This window comes from Alexandromys fortis, unplaced genomic scaffold, assembly GCF_014885135.2.
Source record: "Alexandromys fortis isolate MF-2015 unplaced genomic scaffold, M_Fortis_MF-2015_v1.1 scaffold_3, whole genome shotgun sequence".
In the NCBI taxonomy this organism is placed as follows: Eukaryota; Metazoa; Chordata; class Mammalia; order Rodentia; family Cricetidae; genus Alexandromys; species Alexandromys fortis.
Genome location: NW_026067909.1, coordinates 20,255,865 through 20,275,504, shown reverse-complemented (window position 1 = coordinate 20,275,504; position 19,640 = coordinate 20,255,865). Strand labels below are relative to the sequence as shown.

Sequence of the window (19,640 nt, the reverse complement as noted above, 5' to 3'; positions counted from 1 at the left end):
ATGTCTGTGTGTCTACACAAGTACAGTGCCCACAGATTCCATAAGAGGGTGACAGATTCCCCTGGAGCTGGAGCTAAGGCTTTGTTCTGAACTGACAGATGTGGGTGCTAACCAAACTCAGGTCCTGTGGAAGAGCAGTCAGTGCTCTTACCCACTGAGCCATCTAGCCCCGGAATGATATCCTTTCAGAATGTCAGTGAGTCATCTTGGAAGTTGACTTCCACAAACTTCTTTTTTTTTTATTAGCATTTGTTCAAATTTATTACTGTGCTACTCACTTACAGCTTTTATTTTAGTTATTATTTTTGTTTGTGTGTGTGTGTGTGTGTGTGTTCCACAAACTTCTTAACCAGCACAGTGCACTAAAGCTTAGTTAAGAAAACAGTGTTTTCTGCTTATTTTGTCAAATTAAATCTGGAACTTTCTGGCTCAGTGAATCTAGAAAATCATTTAATATGTTTGTATCTAAGTTTCTGTCATTAAGTTGGCCTGGTATTCATGCTGCACACACAGAGTTGATGGTAAGGTTTCAAGTGCCCTGGGCTCACAGACGCTATGAGTGGTACACAGTGGCTCAGTGGTTATTGTCATTAGAAAGGACTGAGTCTTATTCTTACCCAAATGTTGATGCCATACACAATCTATGTTTTGGAAATTTTCTAATTTTTTTTGTTTTATTTAATTCCAAATTACTTCTGGAGTTAGAAACTTACTATTTGAACCAGTTGGCTGTTTTTGTTTTTAAAGCTTTATCTTTTATGTAGTTTATTGCTGAATTATTTTAAAACTTAGAAGGTAGAATTAATTTTCATTTGACTTTCTGAAACCTAATATTTTAGAAACCTAGACTTTCAGTCTCTTCTCTCTCCACTCTCTCCCTCCTTCCGCCACCCCCACCTCTATCTTGCAGTACTTGGGGATTCATTTCAGGGCATTGTGATTGTTAGGTAAGTACTCTACCACTGAGCTCTGTCCTCGGCCCTCTTTTTATATTGAGATGGTTTAGTTTTTATAGCTGGCCTTAAACTCAGAGTAGCGTTAGGCAGGTCTTTAACTTACAGTCTGTCTGTCTTCCTTATCCTCTTGAGTAGCTGGTTTTACATGACTGCCATGAGACCCAGCTAGGGTCTTTTGGGTTGTTCAGAAGGCCAAAGCCAATCCGTGTACTTAAGAAATTTCCACCGATACTGTGTGTCAGTATTGGTGTGATGCACTTGGCCTGGCAACATGTCCTTCATTGTGAGGAGTGGAAAGGATGAACAGCCAGGACCCACTCATGGCTTTGTAACTTGTTTCACTTTCTTGGCCTAAAGTTTGGCCTCTGGTAGGGGCTGCAATAAAGTTAAGATGGATTGACATGCTGTAAACACATAGCTACAAAACTCAGGATCTCATGAGGGATCTCTGAAAACTCCCTCCCGATAAAGAAAAAGAAAACTAAACAAAACAAAAAAAAAGAAGTTATGAATTTCAAGGTTTGTGGACAAGCAATGATACATTTTAGCCAAGAGCCGTTGGAATTTAATCAATGAGCATGTGTTTTGTACTGACCTGGGAACCACACACTTCAGCGGAAGCTCAGCAGAAATTTGTAAATTTTTGGGTTTATAGGTGAGCCAGGAATAAAAGATAGTTCTATCAACTACTATCTGTTGAGATAAAAGATATGGTTTGTTACAACACATTTTTATATATTCAAATAAGAAATTGAAGGATAAATCATTTGCCACTCTGCCACCCCAAGAAATAAAGAAATGCAACTGAATTAATGTGCTTAATGTTCTCTCTGCCATCAGAGGCACCGAAACAGGAAATACAGCAAAACACTTGACATATAATTTGTGAATGAGATTGCCAAGAGGCGGGTGCATTATCCCTGGAGCTTTTCACTGGTCCTTTCAAATCAAAGTTCTAGGAAGCATTTCTTTCTTACTTAGATGGAAACGTGGTCTGTGAGGACTTAAAAGATGAATAAACTATTTGAAGGAGTCTGAGAGACTCCTCCTGATACTTCTAACTTCAAACACAGTATTTGGCCTTTGCTTTGGATGTCCAAGTTTCTAAAATCTCATTAGAAGGAAGAGTGTTAACTAAAAACCAGTGTATTTGTATTGAACAACTGAATTTCCTAAGCATGAAAATCATATGCATTTCCTAATAAGTTACAAATCTTATGGTTTTACCATACTGACTTCAAGTTCTGTACCAATTTGATCCTCCATTATCTATGCTTTTGGGATCATATTAGATATGATGTATTATCCCAGTTAATAATTCCAAAGTCAATAACTTGTTGATAGGGGGATGGATGATTCATGTGGTTCCCAAGGTCTGAAAAATTTATTTCATTTAGCTTTCAAATCCAGAGGTCAGAGAGACAGATACTCCTAAGACTATGAAGTGGCCTCATCACAATTGTAGAGGAAGTCTGCTCAGAGAAAGGGGTAAGGCAAGAGGGTGGGAATAGGTCTGTTGACCAGGGTTTCCCCGCTGACACTGTGCGTGAGATTAGGTAGCTCTCTGTTGTGTGTGGAGGGGGCTGTGCCTGCAGACGCTAGACACCTGCTCCTCTTCACCAGGTGCCAGTTGCACCCTCCTCTTCTCTGGAAGGAGTCACTGACATTGTCTCCTCAAATGGCCCAATGTTCCCTATGAAGAGGCTCGCCCCCACTTGATAACTATGGACTTACACTTCTGTGAAGGGCTCTATATTTGACACTTGCTTTTAGCTGCTAAAAACCTCAGAATGCCTTTGGATTTCTTCTGGTGGACATATGGGAACAAATCTGAGTGCCTGAGGTCTTGCCGTGGGTAAGCACAGCTTGAGAAGTAGACGGAGATAGGCAATCACTGCACGAAACTACGAGGAGAGAAGACTGAAGGCCCTTCATGTCAGTCTGTTCAAGTTAGTCCATGTTCATGACATGAAGTTCAGGTTCCTAGAAAATACTTATTTCAATGACTACAGCAATGCAAACTAAGGCAAGGTAAACGGAATCTTTTGTATTTCCCTTGGATGTGCTTGAACCTTCCTCCACCAAAGTTTACTTTCAGTTTCCCTTATAGACGCTGAAGTACTATTGCTTTCAGTGATACACACACACACACACACACACACACACACACACCACATACATGTCTATTACAAGTGAACCAAGTAAGTCTATTTCTAGTTCAGGTTCAGACCACTTCAGACCATTCTTGCCTCTTTACTTCCTGGGGAAAGTTTTAATCAAAAGACCAAAACTCTGTGTTTGCTGATTTGAATGATTTGGATGCTGAGGCACTATTAGTTTAAGTCCTGGGCCGTGAGCAGCACACTAAGAAGGAGCAGCACAGGAATACCCCCAGGAATAAGCTGGAGTTTAGCGATGGAGACAGCACAATAGGATACTTCACTAGGGATGTCTTGTGTTTCTTTTACCATTGTTCATTTGATTCTGCTCATGCCAGAGTCATCATAGCACTAAGGCAACAGTCTTAGCGTAGGCATCAGCAAGCCTTGTCTCTGGCCCTTGCTCTGTTGGACACGAACCTCATGTGTCTGGTTACATGGCTTTTACACTCAATTCCTCATCTATATAAGTGGAAGCAGAATTGATCCTGTAGGATTAGGTGTGTAAAATGCCATGTGAAAATAATACATGTGCCATGCTGATAGAACATTAATTTATTTTGATAGAAATGTCTATATAGTTTTTTATTAATGCCAAGCATCTTGTACATAATATGTCTGGTGACTGAGTGGCAGTGACAAACACATTCTTCGTGTTCCTCTCAGGCTAAGGCACCCGGCTGGCAATACCAGTGCTACACACATTTAAGACAAGAGCAGGAAGTAACACTTGACCAGACTTTGCAGATGGCAGCAGGTAAAACGGTTCCTCCTCTTACCTCTACAACAATCCCACAGTTCTGGATAGGAATATTAAACTCAAATTCATGTGGTCGCACAAAAGTCACTCTGCAGTCCGTCCCTAGAAATAATTCATCAGGGCCTACAAGCTCATCTGGATAAAACAGCGCCCTTTTAGCTACAACACGAAGATTCAGATAATTGCACTCCACCAATACTGTTGGAAGAGAAGAACAGGCAGTCAGCTGCTGCACCTCAATACATGGCATGAAAGAAGACCTGGTTTAACCAAAACAAGCAGAGGCTGGGAGTGTGGGCAAGGGCGATCCCTGTCATAATATGACTCTACTTCTCTTTTCTTCCCATTGACATCCCTCAAATGAAACAACTCGCAAAACCCCGAAAGCTCTGCCTGAGATTAACTGTGGTGGCTATTTGGAATGGAAGCAGAGGTATGTACTTTTATCAGGGTGCTGTATTGGGTACCAAGCTTCCCAATACTTGGCATCTGTGAAACTTAAGCCGTGAGTGTGTGTGTACTTGCATGCTGGTCAGCGGTAGATGTTTGCCTTTCTCAGTTGTTCCTCACCTTATTTTTTGAGACAGGTGTTCTCACTGAACCCGGAGCCTGCCAACTTTGCTAGCATAGTTGGCCAACAAGCCTGGCAATCTGTCTGTCTACCTCCCCAGTGCTGGGATTAGTCTTTTCCATGGGTGCTGGAGAGCAGAACGCAGATCCCCGTGCTCCCATGGAAAGCACTTGACAAACTGAACCACCTCCATGGTCCACAGGTTTTCATCATCAGGCATGGCTGTGTGCCAGATAGCAGCAGCCATATGGTTCACATGGAGATCTAATCCTAAATCTTGGGAGAAGAGTCCTTCTGGGGTGTGAATGAGCATTCTGTTCTCCAAGGCAATGGTATAGTGGGCCCAAAGGGCATAGTGTTCACTACTAGATCTCTGCGAATTGTTGGGCCTTGGAAGACTCACATCTTCTCCCCATTCAGCTGTCAGATACACAGAGGATTTGAAGTAACCCTCAGCATATACAAGTTCCCTGTGGAACTTACAGTCTTTACTTCCCTCCCGCTGTGTTTCCTCATCCCAGTCACCAGCCCCACACCCGCCCACCGCTGAAGCCCAAAGGCCTTTGATATAGTCCCAGTTCCCACTTCCCTTCCCTCCCACAGACTTCCACTGAGTCTTTTCACCTCCACTTTCAAAACTCATCTCCCATCTGCTTCTGTATGACTGTACTGTGGATTCCATCACTGTCCCTTGTCCGGGTAACCTCAGCAGCCCCTGTCCCTTCCCTGGGCAAACTTGGCAGCCTTGTGGAGGAGCTCACTGCCCCAGTGTCATTTTCTCATCCTTTTTTTTTTTTTTTTTTGGTCAGACAGGGTTTCTCTGTAGCTTTGGCACTTGTCCTGGAACTAGCTCTTGTAGACCATGCTGGCCTCAAACTCACAGAGATCTGCCTGTCTCTGCCTCCCGAGTGCTGGGATTAAAAGTGTGCACCACCACCACCTGGCTTCCTTCATTCTTGCAGCTGCCCTGTGCCAATGGAAGGGTGGGTTCTCTTGTGTATGTCCCTTTCCTGCCGTCTCAGAAACCTCCACTTCCCGGTTTAACCTTTGAACTTTCACATTATAGTTTTTCCTATTAAAATAAATGTTTAGTTTATCTTGGACATAGTTCATTAGCTTGGACTGTCAATTTGTGGTAGGCATTTTGCACAACTGTCTTTTTGTTTTATCTAATAGGGAGTGTTTCCCACTCTCCCAACACCCTCTCTTCCCGTGAGCAGTGACAATAGTATTCCATAACTGTGCTCCCTCCAAAAATTCCCTTTAGTCCTCCAAATACTAAACACATTATGCTCAGTACCTGTACTCATAATCAACTTTCCTTCTGAGACACTACAACAGTTTATATGAAAAAACTCCCAAGTTAACCTCTGCCTCCTTTGAGCCCAGTCTCTAGTGGTCTGCAGGACTCGGAGGTATTTTTAGTGAGTTCTGACCCACTCTGTCTTAGGGAACGCAACCCCATGCCAGGTGTCATAATTATTAGGTTGTTAACTTTTCAGATGGGATAATAAAGCCCCGAAACCAAGAACCTCATAACTCATGGTCACTGAAGAACTACCCCGTGAAAGCATCACCAGAAATGGTCCACTCTGATACCTGGCTGTTGCCCAGAACACCTCCACATCCCAGATATGAGCAGCAGCAGAAGTCCTGATATAACAAAAGCCTTCATTATGCCAGACTTTGGGCTGAGACCTCCTCAGTTACCAGGTAGATGAGAACAACTGGGAAGCCAGAAGTGTTTTTATGCCTGAAGCTTGACTCAGATGAATTCAATGAACTCAATTTAGCGAGGAGAAAAGAAAAACCTTTAATACCCCCAAAACTCCAACTCCTGAGCCTTTCTTTATCTATGGGCTATAGAAATATAGTGTTGGGGGGCTGGAGAGATGGCTCAGAGGTTAAGAGCGTTGCCTGCTCTTCCAAAGGTCCTGAGTTCAATTTCCAGCAACCACATGGTGGCTCACAACCATCTGTAATGGGGTCTGGTGCCCTCTTCTGGCCTTCAGGCATACACACAGACAGAATATTGTATACATAATAAATAAATATTAAAAAAAAAGAAATATAGTGTTGGCTAAATAAATACAGCACACATTCTGGGGTGCTTTTGAACTGTCTATGTAATACCTCAAAATGCTTGACTATGTGGCCAAATCTCTGGTTAGTCTTTAGTGTTCTATGAGTTGATTTAGGGATATCCCTGACTCTGACACAATGACATACTTTGTCACCGGTGGTTGAAGCCATCTTCCTAAGTTTGTGATACATATTTAGCTTAATTGGTGAATTCACTGGTTAGTTACTTCTTTGGTGGTATTGGGAGTTGACTTAGCAGAAGTTACTTACCATTAAAAATCAGGAAGAAGAGGTCAACAGAGACCCTGATCTTGACCATTCCTAAACCAACCCTGAGAGAACCCAGTGCTCTTCAGTGATTTCATAATGCTCTTGCTAGAATGACATTAATGACATTAATATCTAAGCCATTATACCTTATTCCCTTGAAACTGAACGTTTCTAGACCACCAGAGAGCCTTTGATGTTCCAGGCACCATGGGCTATTCTGGAAGAGTGGTGTGTATTTCCTGCAGAGTCAGTTTAATATGCCTATGATCTACATGTCTTACTTTTCTATTACTGTGATAAAACACCACTACCAAGGCAACTTATAAAACAAAGCATTTATTTGGGGCTTACCTTTCAGAGATGAAGACCATCACGGTGATGGGGAGCTTGGCAGCAGGCAGGCAGATAGCTTAGAACTCTCATCATGAGACGCAACTATGAGGCAAAGACATACGAGAGAGAGAGAGAGAGAGAGAGAGAGAGAGAGAGAGAGAGAGAGAGAGAGAGAACATTTGGAATGGTCTTTTGAAATCTTAAAGCCTGCCCCTAGTGACCACACCTTCAATAAGGCCATAATTAATCTTTCCCAAACAGTTCTACCAACTGTTAAAATATATGACCCTCTGGAAGCCATTCCCATTCAAACCACAAGACCACAAAGGCCTTAAGTTTTCTTCAGGTTTATTAATAAAGATGTTTGTTAACTTCACCAGTAGCATCGCTTGTTTTCTACACAAGTATTTATTGCACAAGCTCAGGATGCTAGCATGTTTTTTTTTGATATAACCAACAATAAAAAGTACATGTGGAATATCCTGGAAAGTCTATTAAGAGAAGTGCTTGATGACTTATCTGAAAAACAATTAAATACAAATGAAAAGGATATTGTAGTATAAAAGAGAAGTTTTGTGTATACCTAGAATAAAACTGTATTTCAAAATGCAACTTCCGTCTCAAACCTTCTATAATAAGGGATTCAGTTTTTTTTTCATTCAGTGGCAGTTTGAGAGACATCAGATAGATCTGAAAATGTTATTAATTTTTCACAATAACTTAAAAGTTAACCCAGGTATAGCAGACCTAACATCTGAGTGCTAAGTATGTTGAGGCAGAGAGGGGCAGAGTCCTGTTAACCAGATAGCTTTGAGAAACCCCGTGAGCCAGGTGTGGTGACGCACACCTTTAATCCCAGAACTCAGGAAGTGGAAGTAGTCACATAAGGAGTTCCTCCCCAGCCAGGGCTACATAGTGAGATCCTGTCTCAACCCCTTGACCTCAAACAAAACCAAACCAAAAAGAAAAGTCACGAAATGACACAAATTGTAACTACAAAACTTCGTAAAACCTAAAATGGGCATGGTGGCGCATGCCTTTAATCCCAGTGTGCTGGACGCAGAGGCAGGCAGATCTCTGAGTTGGTGGCCAGCCTGCTCTACAAAGCCAGTTCCAGGACAGTCAAGACTGTTACACAGAGAAACCATGTCCCGAAAAACCATAAAACAGACAGACAGCCAACCACAAACCTAAAGACCTACTTAATACATTCCTCAGTGATAGATATTGTAATACTTTCTGAAGTTTTCCAAAAGGTATGAATGTATGCATGAAGTGTACGTGTGTATGTATAGATACATATATGGCGTCTAAATGTATGGTGTGTGGACACGTGCACACAGAACTACACTGTAGACACAGCTTAATTTAGTCAGCTTTTATTATCTGTATGTCTGTGTTCTGCATTTCATTAGGGATGTCTGCCGAGTCGGGGCCTGCAGGATATTTATTTGAGAGAGGGTACACTACCATTGGCGACATCACTGAAGAATATGGCTTCCCCTCCTCCAGCAACCATTAATTGCCTATTGCTTCTCAGGGAAGGGTGAGACTTTGGGAGCCTCTTTTTCATCCATAATGATATACTGAGAGCCCTCTCTTGTACAGTTTCTCCTGAGTGTAGACACTCCTACTGTAAGGTCATGAGTGCAACAGCCATGCCCATCTGGAGGACATTTTACACCACCCCTCCCCGTCCCCCAGCTCTTACATTCTTTCTACCCCTCTTGTGTGACTATCCTTGAAAGACTGTACTGCTTGGGTTATTTCTAAGGAGATGCTCCTTGAGCCGTGAAGAAGGTGCCATAGGTGCCTGTTTAGGGCTAAGCTCTCCAGAGTCACTCGGTCTCAGCACATTGACTGTCTGTGAGTCTCTGCATTGCCCATTGCCCACCCACCGCCAACAGAGCTTCTCTGATGAAATCCGAGAGCAGCGCTAAACTATGGGCACAAATACCTAACGGCAGTTTAACACCATGTTCATTTAGTAAAATAAAAAAAAACTCTGATTTTTTTCAAAAACTGTATATATTTTAAAGATATTATTTTATTATCATATGTATATTGTGGGTTTTTTTTTTTGCCTGCATGTATTCTGTTAATTATGTTTGTGCCTGGTGTCTGTGAAAGTCACCACAAGAGAGTGTTGGGTCTCCTGGAGTTAAATATGGCTGGGATCCATCATGTGGTTGAGAATTGAACATAGGTCCTCTGGAAGAGCAGCTAGTGCTCTTAACCACTGAGTTATCTCTCCCACCCTCATACCTTAAAAATTAAGAAGTAATAAAAATTTAAGCAGAAGGAAAATTAGAGATTGGTTGAATACAACTTTATTGTATTAGGAAATGAAAACAGTAACAGTGATAAGAAAAAGAGAGAAGTAGGTCCTGGGGTACAAGACCCTATTGTCTAAGACGATGACATCTAGAGATGCGACATACAGTACTGAGACTATAGTTCATGGCACTGTGTTCCATACCGAACAATTGCTAATACACACACAAACGCACACACACACACACACACACACACACACGCACACACACACAGCACCCCACACTTAGGCACATTTCTCTCTCTCTCTCTCTCTCTCTCTCTCTCTCTCTCTCTCTCTCTCTCTCACACACACACACACACACACACACACACACAGACACACCATCCCACACATAGGCAAGGCATATATCTCTCTTGCATACACCACGCGGGGGCACACCCTGTAGCTACGGGAGGAGAGGGATTTGTTGGTTTAATCGGCAGCAAGTAGAAAGAGCTCATCACGCTGAAATATGTGCCCGTACTAGAAGTGGGTTGAAAATATTTGAGAAATTATTTTTTTCCAGTCCTGTGGACTGAACCCAGGACCTTGAGATGTCTAGGCAAGTGGTCTACCACGGAGTTCACTCTCAAACCTTAAGAAAAGGGCTGGGAAAAATTAATTTAAAAGAAAGAAATATAAAACTTTACTTTCCCCCAGGTTCTTATTTGTCTTGTAGAAGGGCTGTTTGAAGACACCTTTTAAAATAAAGGACACGTTAATAAAGAAATTTAAATTATATAAAAATTATTTTGTGGTAAATAAGTAGTTACATTTCTTTCTACTGTTACATCTTTATCTCTTATTGTGCTGCAGATTTGCTAAGCCCTGGAGATGAAAATATACATGGAATATATACCCTTAAGGAGTTCATGGCATGTGACCTTGTAGAACCGTTACTATTTATTTATTTTGGTGTGTCTATTTTGTTTTGAGACAGCATCTCATGTAGCCCATACATAATCACTCATAATTTATGAAGTGCTGAGGTTCAAACTAAGGGCTTTGTGTGTGCTAGACAAGAGGTCTTCCAGCCAAGTCACAAGCCCAGCCCTCTCTTAGGGCGATGATTAGTGCAACGATACATCTCAGGTAATACAGTCATGAGTGGTGCATTCCTCTAGCCATTTCGCCTTTCAGTAGCTGTTTTTCATGCTGCATTTTCATGGAATGTAGTTCTGAACGCAACTGATGATCTAGAGACAGGGTGAGCTTAAATATATATTTTTGGGGTGTTGGGAATCGAACTTACAGGCCCACAGAAGGTAGGGAAGTTTCCCACCTTTAAGCTACATTTCCAACACTCAAATATGCATTTAAACTGTTTTTATTTTTTTAATTTTTTATTGATTTTTATTGAGCTCTATATTTTTCTCTGCTCTCTGCCCTCTCCCCTTTAAGCCTCCCCCAAGGTCCCCATGCTTCCAGTTTACTCAGGAGATCTTGTCTTTTTCTACTTCCCATGTAGATTAGATCTATGTAAGTCTCTCTCATTGTCCTCATTGTTGTCTAAGTTCTCTGGGATTGTGGTTTGTAGGCTGGTTTTCTTTGCTTTATGTTTAAAAACTACCTATGAGTGAGTACATGTGATAATTGTCTTTCTGTGTCTGAGTTACCTCACTCAAAATAATGTTTTCTAGCTCCATCCATTTTCCTGCAAAATTCAAGGTGTCCTTATCTTTTTCTGCTGGGTAGTACTCCATTGTATAAATGTACTACATTTTCCTTACCCATTCTTCAGTTTGAGGGTCATTTAGGTTGTTTCCAGGTTCTGGCTATGACAAACAATGCTGTTGTGAACATGGTTGAGCACATGTCCTTGTGGCACGATTGAGCAGCCTTAAGCTGTTTTTCATAGCGAGATTTTAACTTCTCACTTTGAAGAAGTACCACCTTTTGTTTAGAAGCAAGGAATTTAAATTTGGTATAAATTAATTCCAGGCTTGTTACTTGAAATGTAGTCATAGAGAACCACTGGTATCACTTGGGAGTTTATTACAGCTGCAACATCTCTGAATCTTACCCCCACTTTTGTGTTAGAATCTGCTGTGTAATCAAAGTACTCAGGTGATGCGTGTATTTAAGTTTGCAAACAAGCCCTTCTAATGAGTATCAAGACAGCATGCTCTGTGAAGGCAAATCCCCGTGCCCCAGCAATTCTGAGGGCATTAGAATCCGTGACACTTTGGAACTTAAAAATGTAAATTTTCTGCCACACTCTTGTCTTGCTGAATCAGAAAAAAGGAATGCCTGTAATCCAGCCATCATGTATTAGAAAGAATACTCCACAGGTGAACCTGAGTGAGCCTCTGCTCAGAGGCAGATCAGTGAGAGGAGTGGAAGTGTGAGGTCTCAAGGTGTTGAACCTTTGCATTCTGCCTGACACATGACAACTACATTCTTATACAGCTACTCCTTCAGTGTGCAGATGATGAGACACAGATATTTTGGGATGTTAGGGAGTTTTAACAAAGTATACCTTATTGTATAAAATCACTCTGTACACACTGATACAGATTCTGATGCAAGCCAGCCTCCCATTCCTTCCTAATCCTCTGGAGAGCTCTCATGTTGCAGCAGTCATGGGGGGCGCTGTGGGTGTGCTTCCACTGTGCTATGGGACTACAGTGGCAGGATTCGCATCACGTTAACTCTGGTTCTTCAACACCTAAATAAAGTGTTACATTTTAGACGATGAACTGATGGTGTATTAGTGGCACGTGTGTGCTGTAAAAGGCACCAGTTAAGTACTCCCAACTGAGGCCATCTATTCCGGCATATGAGGCCTTTCACTCGTTCTGTTTCTCATTTCCTCTGTGGGTTTTGATCTTCAGCCTGAGCCATGAAGTCTTTCCTGGGTCTGCAGGGACTCCTTCTGCTTCTTCTCGTCCTGAAGACTGGTGCTGATGATTGGTCAGGTATCGCTTGTGACGTGGAGAATTGGGATGTCATAACACGTGCTGACAGATGAGGCTTTCTGATTGTTTCATAATGATTGGTCCTTTTCAGATGCATGATGTGAGACTCTCACAGTTCTACTGAGAGTAGACACTGTCCTAGCTTGAGTTGTTTCTTTCTCCAGTTCCCCTTTTCTTTTGACCCTTCCCAGATCACATCACATTTTGGGGATTCAATACATGAGGTGAGCTCAATGTCAGGAAAGTGGAGTGGACTGGAATGCACAAAGATGTTCGTGGACTGTTATGAACTTGGGACTCACTTGGGCGTGGGGGTGCAAGTCTTTATTTCCGAGTTCAAGGCCAGATTTATCTACAGAGCGAGTTCCAGAACAGCCAGGGCTACACAGAGAAACCCTGTCTCAAAAAATCCAACAAATGTAAACAAACAAACAAACAAATGATCTCAGGATGCCCTGTGGCTGGTAGGAAAAGGAGCCTTTTCAAGGGCTCAGCCTTCCTAGGCCTTATCTTTGCAGAGCAAACTTAAGTGGTTGGTCTCCTAAATATGAGTGCAGACTCTTAGTTTGAACACTTAGAATTACAATAAAAAGTTAGGTATTTTTCTCTGTTTATTTTCAACAAGATAATCCAGTCTTGATGCTAGGGAAGCTGCAAGACTCTTAAGTGTGTTGGTTAATGTCTTTTATTTCTTTTTATTAAGAGCTATTTAAAGGAGACAGCTATATGCAATCATATTAGTATCCACTGCCTCATCATGCAGACTTATTGAATTCACGTTGACTTGCTTCCCTTGCATAAATTAGGATCAAAGTGAAATTTCAGATAGGATGGGAGTCCTTGTGGTATCTGGTCTCAGTGTCTGCCCTCTATCCACATTAAAGCTTACTAATCACTTATTCCTCTGCACGTTTCCTAATTCAACTTCAGCTTTACAGAAGCAGAAATATGTATCTGATGTTTTATTTGTAGTTCATTCTACAGCTTTATTTTGCTCAGGGTTATTCAGAGATATTTCCCCTTCTCTCAGTCCCTTCTTCCACCTCCCCGTTCCCTCAGATCCATTCCTCCTCTGTTTCTCTTTAACAAAAAGAACAGGCCTCCCAAACATGGCATAACAAGTTGGTTGTAGTGTTCTTGACTAGTGTTTATCGCTATCAACCTCCATGTCTGCTTTTAAATACCACGAAGCTGTGGATATATAAATAAAGGCAAGGGCTGGTGGAGAGGAGCGTGAGTTGATCAAGAGTGCAGCCATGCTCTGCGCTTCACACAGTTACAATAGAAATGCGTTCCTGTGGCACAGCTGTATAAAATGTTGACCATGAGGCTGAGCACAATGGTGCCCACCTTTAATCTCAGGACTTGGGAGGCAGAGGCAGGTGGATCTAAGTTCAAGGCCAGCCTGGTCTACTTAGAGAGTTCCGGGTCATCCAGAGCTACGTAGTGAGACTTGTAATAAGAAAAAAATTGACTTCTGAGAATGGAATTAAAGGATTAAAAATGTCTTAAATTTGTATTGCTCTCCACTTCCTGACAGAGTTACTAAACAATATCTTTGGTAGATAGGAGTGTTTGTGTGTATCTTTGAGATGAAGTCATAGCAGATGGTCAGCTTTGACAGACTTGCTTCTCTCTACACCATGTTTTATTTTGTTAAGGGAGGAGCTCTTGCAGTAGCTGGCTTTGCTCAAATGTTCTGTGATTCACACACAGCCTGTTAACAGAAATATTCTCCTTTCTACTTCCTAGCCCTTCGTCTGCAATGCACCAATCATTGGTTCTATCTCAGGATTAAGGCCACGCTATTCCACAATGTATTTATGCAACCTGATGAAGTGTATTTAGGATCTATCTGCCCTGTGACCACCGTCTGGCCAAATGATGTCTATGACTTTACCTACCGTACTTACGCCTGCGGCATTGTCAATAAAGTAAGAAGAAACACCGGTGTCTGTGGTCCCTTCCTTGGACCCAGAAAATGGAAATCATAGTTTCCATTTGTCTTACAGCTGGGTTAATGTCTTTAAAAGTCACATCCAGGAAAACTGATGTTAACTTGATGGTAGGAAGAGACCCGTTTTCAGTGCATCACAAAGTAGTTTCCAAAACTAGTTGCACATTACAGCGCACGGCATTGTAGCCTCAGGTGGAAGGGAGTAACGTTGGTTAAACATCACAAAGGGCCTCAGAGTTCCCTACTGCAGGCATTGACATGTTTGTTATGCATTGCTGTCTAACATTAACTGGGATTTTTAGTTGATTACAAAAGTAAAAATCAGAAATGATGTAATATTACTTATTAAAAGACATTACACAACTTTTACAGGTTGAGGTGAAGGACAGATTTGGTGAGACAGGAAGAAAATTTTAGGTGGAGCTGGGTGTTTATTAGGTGCCCTTGGGAGAATGATTACTGTGTGAAAGGAGCTGGGCTGTGGGGAACTCAGATGTCTGTGGATGGATCCTGCAGGCTGTTTGCAGTCCAGCCAGATAACTGATTAATTGATTAGTACTGGAACTTCATCAGGGTGGGTTTTCCTTTCTTTTTTTCTTCCTTTCTTTCTCTCTCCTTCCTTCCCTCCCTCCTTTTCCTCTTTCTTTCTTCCTTCCTTCCTTCCTTCCTTCCTTCCTTCCTTCCTTCCTTCCTTCCTTCCTTCTTCCTTCCTTCCTTCCTTCCTTTCTTTCCTCCTCCTCCTCCTCCTCCTTCTTTCTTCTTCTTCTTCTTCTTCTTCTTCTTCTTCTTCTTCTTCTTCTTCTTCTTCTTCTTCTTCTTCTTCTTCTTCTTCGAAATGATATAGGGACTGGGCTGTATTGATGTATCTCAGCTGATAGCATGCTCATCTAACATGTACAAGGCTCTGTGTTTATTCCTAACACCATAGAAACTTGGCTTGGTGGAGCACACCAGTGACCCTAGTACTGGAGAGGCCGAGGCAGGAAGATCAGGAATTCAAGGCAACCCTAGAGAGTTCAAGGACAGCACAGAATACGAGAGACCCAGTTTCAAAACAAATGTCCTGAGTTCATCATTTAAATGAAATTCTCAGCCATCTGAATTCCAAATGGGTTTCAGCTAATCTGAAAGCTGGTGCTCTCTGAAATAAACAACATTTTATCTTCTACTGTGTTTCTGGAAAGGAGGTGTAAGCCCATGATTTTTAAAAATACAAACAAAAGATCTGATCTCTTTCAATAAACAAGTATGATCTGCCTTTTACATCAGTAGTGTACCAGATTGAACCAGATTGAACCTAATCTCTTTAGAAGATGGTCCTCCTCATGAGTGATTTAAGTTTTTTTGAGAACTTGAAGTACCTTTGTAGCTCTAGCTCCAATCCCTTGATCTCCTGAGATGTGTGAGATACTTTAAACCTTTCTCTGCCCCTTCAGGTTCTTTATGATGTCACTCTGCTTCAGACACACCTTGCATATATCCCAAAAAACTCTAGTAATAGCCGAACTGAGATGCGCCTGTCCTGTGTTCTACATAGGTGAGTACCACATGTGGGGCACCTGTCCAAGACCCCAGCTTCTCCTCAACCCTCTAGATTAAAGGCCCAAGCCCTAAATGTTAAACCACACATCCCAGGTTGTGGGCGGGTGTGGTGCTGGTGGGAACCAAAGCCAGCAGCAATATGTCGACATCCTTGGTCCTGGGCCTTCAAAGTGAGGGTTGTCTCCTAGAGCATTAGAATACTGGAGAAGGAGATTAATCTACTTCTTTAATATGAGTGTCTGAACGGCTGAAAACCTCACAGGTTCCACCCAGCTAATCGAGCCAGGCTGCTTTAAAAAGAAGTCCACATCCAAGTGTAATAAGGACAGAAAGGAAAAGCCTGAAAGATATAGAACTGTGTCAGAGAAATCAAGGCCAGCATGCAGCAGGGGCGGGTGGGGCTGACGTCATAGGGAGAGAGGCAGATTAAATCCGACTCATGGGATGAGATTCAGTATCTTAATCATTAACCATTTGAGAAAGCCTAAGTTATAGCTCATTAGCAACCTTGACCAGGGATTAGCAAAGTCATAATAAGCGTGGTAGGGCTGTGGGAGGCAATCTATTGGATTTTTCTGGTTAAAATCATTTAATCATTTTTAAAGAAATTTATAATGTGTTTTTCAAATGGTTTTGCACATAAATGTGTCATGAGGTTGGGCTATTGTGTTTTTAGTGGGCAGTCTTCCTGTCATGTTTGAAGCCTCCCTCTCCTTGCCTCACTTTATTAGATCACTTAATATTTTAACCAGCCTATGTTCGCCGCACATAGTGAGGGGCTCATAAATATATGTAAATTCAAGTGTCTCATGTACTTTGACCATATTTTCCCCATTACCCTCCATTTTCCCTCTTTACTAATGCCCTTTCTACACTCATATCCTATATGTGTCTGATTCAGGATTCACATAGGAGAGCACATTCAAGATTTGAAAATCACATCATAGGCTTACATTGTTGTAAAAGAGATTCACTTGAAAAAATTAATTTTCCCTTCAAGTAATTATTGAAGCCATCCTCCCTGTTCCTTCACACAAAGAGTAATACGTACCATAGCAACTAATATTTTTTTCTAAGTTTCTTGAGACAGGGTTTCTCTGTGTAACCACTGTGGCTGTCCCGGAGCTATTAACATTATTAATGCAATGTTTTAATTCTTTGAGAATTGCATACAATATATTTGTATAATATTCATTCCCACTCCTACCCTATCTCCTCCCACCTCTTTACCTATTCCATTACATTGTGTTCTTTTAATTTTTTTTTTTTTGGTTTTTCGAGACAGGGTTTCTCTGTAGCTTTGGTGCCTGTCCTGGAACTAGCTCTGTAGACCAGGCTGGCCTCGAACTCCCAGAGATCCGCCTGCCTCTGCCTCCCGAGTGCTGGGATTAAAGGCGTGTGCCACCACTGCCCGGCTTAAAAATTTTTTTTTTTAAAAAATAATTTATTGACTCCAATTTGTACTATTCATATACTCATGGGTGTGGAGTCATTCACTGGAGTGTGATTGACTTAACAGGAGTCAAACCATTAAAAAAAACCTGTCTCTCCCTCCCCAGTTTCTATTAACTGTTCAAGGCTCCTCCTCAGTTAAGCGGGAAGGCTCACAAGCGTCTTCTCAGTCCATGATATCATGTGCCGTAGCTGATTCTTATGCAGGTCTTGTGACGGTAACCACAGGTACTGTGAACTCACGAGTGCAAAGAACCTGTTATTTCTAGAGACGCTCGTCTGGTCCTCCCTGACCTTTGGCTCTTACCATCTTTCCCCACCCTCTTTCTTTATAGTCTGTGTGTGTGTGTGTGTGTACATGCACATATGATGGTGATATAGATGACTCATTTGTGGATGACCACTGTATTGATGATTGTTTTCTGCTCTTGGCCATTAGTGAGTTTCTATGTTAACCACTGCCCATGACAACTAAGATTTTAAAATCACATATCCTAGGCTTACATTGTTGTAAGTGGTTCACTTGAGTCAGTGTGTCTACGTCCCTGGAATTTGGCCTCAAGCGCAGCCTTCTAAACTCTGTGGTCTGAATGAATCTTCAGCCCTCTGTGATAATTCTTTTTCCCTCTCCCATTTTTAGTCGGTATCCTCTTTTCTGTGAAGCTGAGAGTAAAGGGGACTTCACTGGCAACCCTCCTGAGTGGGAAGTAGACATGACGGTACGCAAGAAAGATAAGGCTGCTCCTGCAGTGCCGCTAAAGTAAGGAGACTCAGACTCATAGTTTACAGCTTTGTCAGGCGCGACTTAAAATACGCCAAGAACACAGCTAAGGGCACATCCCATTTGACTAAAGACACGTTGTCCTTAAACAGCTTCTAGATTAGGCCTTCCTATGTTTGTTGAAATTGTTAGTGAGGCTCCAAAGCTGCAGAGAAACCCTGTCTCAAAAAACAACAGAAAATTGTTAGTGAGATAGTGGTCTTGCTAGCCTGTCCCTAGTCAGAGATCCCATGGGAGTTAGAGGTGTCCCTCTTGGGTCTTGTGACAATTGGTCTTACTTAAAGCATGGGGTCTGGGAGACATGCCTCTGGGTGTTGTTTCTGTAAGGGTGTTTCCAGAGAAGAGTAACTGAGTGGGGGTAGAGCTCATCTTCAAAGTGGATCGTATCTATGTTGATATTTATCAATCAGTGGTCCAAGGAAGCAGTGTCACCTGGATATCCTTCCTGAACATGTATTTATAAGTTGTCACCACTGCCCTCCGATAACATCATATTCTGTCTCTTTAGCTTTTCAACATCAGGTCAAAACACCAACCGGGGGTCGCAGGAGCCTCAGAGCTTGGGAACCAGCAGGCATCAGCATGCTGAGGCATCTAACTGAGTGGATTAGAGTTTTGCCCTCTCCATTTCTTCAGAATGCAAATGGTTGCAGGATGTCTTCTCTCATCCATTTTTAAAAAGTGACTGATTTGCAGTTTTAAATAAAATGGCATGCTACCTTCATATATTCTCATTTTAAAAATCTGTCCCTGATTTTAGCTTTATCAAATCTGATTAATCAATAAAAATTTCTATTAAAGCCGCTTCTAATTATTGAAGGATTAATGTGTATCATTGTAGGTATAATGATCATAGTTTTTTCTTAATTTTTTATACTATAACTTATTTTTTGAGTATTTCACATATGTATACAGTGTATTTCGATCACATTCAGTACCCTATTCTCCCCCTTAACTCCTCCAAGATCCACCCTCTATTCCCCCTACCACTTCCCTGATGGAGGAGTTAATTTCATTGGTTATTAAAGAAACTGCCTTGGCCCATTTGATAGGCCAGCCCTTAGGTGGGTGGGGCAGACAGAACAGAATGCTGGGAGGAAGTGAGGCAATTGCCATGCCTCTCCTCTCTGGGTCAGACACGATGAAGCTCCAGCCCAAGATGGACGTACACTAGAATCTTCCTGGTAAGACACCACCTTGTGGTGCTACACAGATTATTAGATATGGGTTAAAGCAAGATATGAGAGTTAGCCAGTTAGAGACTAGAGCTAATGGGCCAAGTAGTGTTTAAAAGAATACAATTTGTGTGTTGTTATTTCGGGGCTTAAGCTAGCCAGGTGGCCAGAAGCCAGGCGGCAGGAACGCAGCCCATTGCTCTTTCTACACTTCCCAACTTTGTTCTTAAAAAAAAAAAACTAGGAAGTCTAATTAGTGCTGCCCCTATTATACTAAGGTGTGTGGCATTCTACTGGAGCATGGTTGACATCCCGGGTGCCACAGCCTTAAAACCTGACTTTTTCTTCCCCAGTGATCATCAGTCAA

At 41.9% G+C, this 19,640-nt stretch overlaps 2 protein-coding genes across 3 annotated transcripts; one reads left to right on the top strand and one right to left on the bottom strand.

Moving 5' to 3' along the window:
• Positions 1-709: 709 nt before the first annotated feature.
• Positions 710-6,121, bottom strand: LOC126498689 (oocyte-secreted protein 3-like). The gene is made up of 3 exons (XM_050137574.1): positions 6,046-6,121; positions 3,895-4,073; positions 710-1,649 (listed from the first exon to the last, which is right to left on the bottom strand). Exons 1-3 carry the CDS (start codon positions 6,119-6,121, stop codon positions 1,392-1,394), a joined length of 513 nt encoding a protein of 170 aa, XP_049993531.1. The 3' UTR covers positions 710-1,391.
• Oosp1 (oocyte secreted protein 1) lies at positions 4,056-18,846 on the top strand. 2 transcript variants are annotated; one of them, XM_050137572.1, is made up of 5 exons: positions 4,056-4,308; positions 14,119-14,300; positions 15,760-15,860; positions 17,958-18,077; positions 18,607-18,846. In XM_050137572.1, the coding sequence occupies exons 1-5, from the start codon at positions 4,236-4,238 to the stop codon at positions 18,698-18,700; spliced, it is 570 nt and encodes a 189-aa protein (XP_049993529.1). In that variant the 5' UTR covers positions 4,056-4,235; the 3' UTR covers positions 18,701-18,846. The 2 variants fall into 2 exon arrangements, with proteins under 2 accessions (XP_049993529.1, XP_049993528.1); XM_050137571.1 differs by lacking the exon at positions 4,056-4,308 and adding an exon at positions 10,257-12,366.
• The last annotated feature ends 794 nt before the right edge of the window (positions 18,847-19,640 follow it).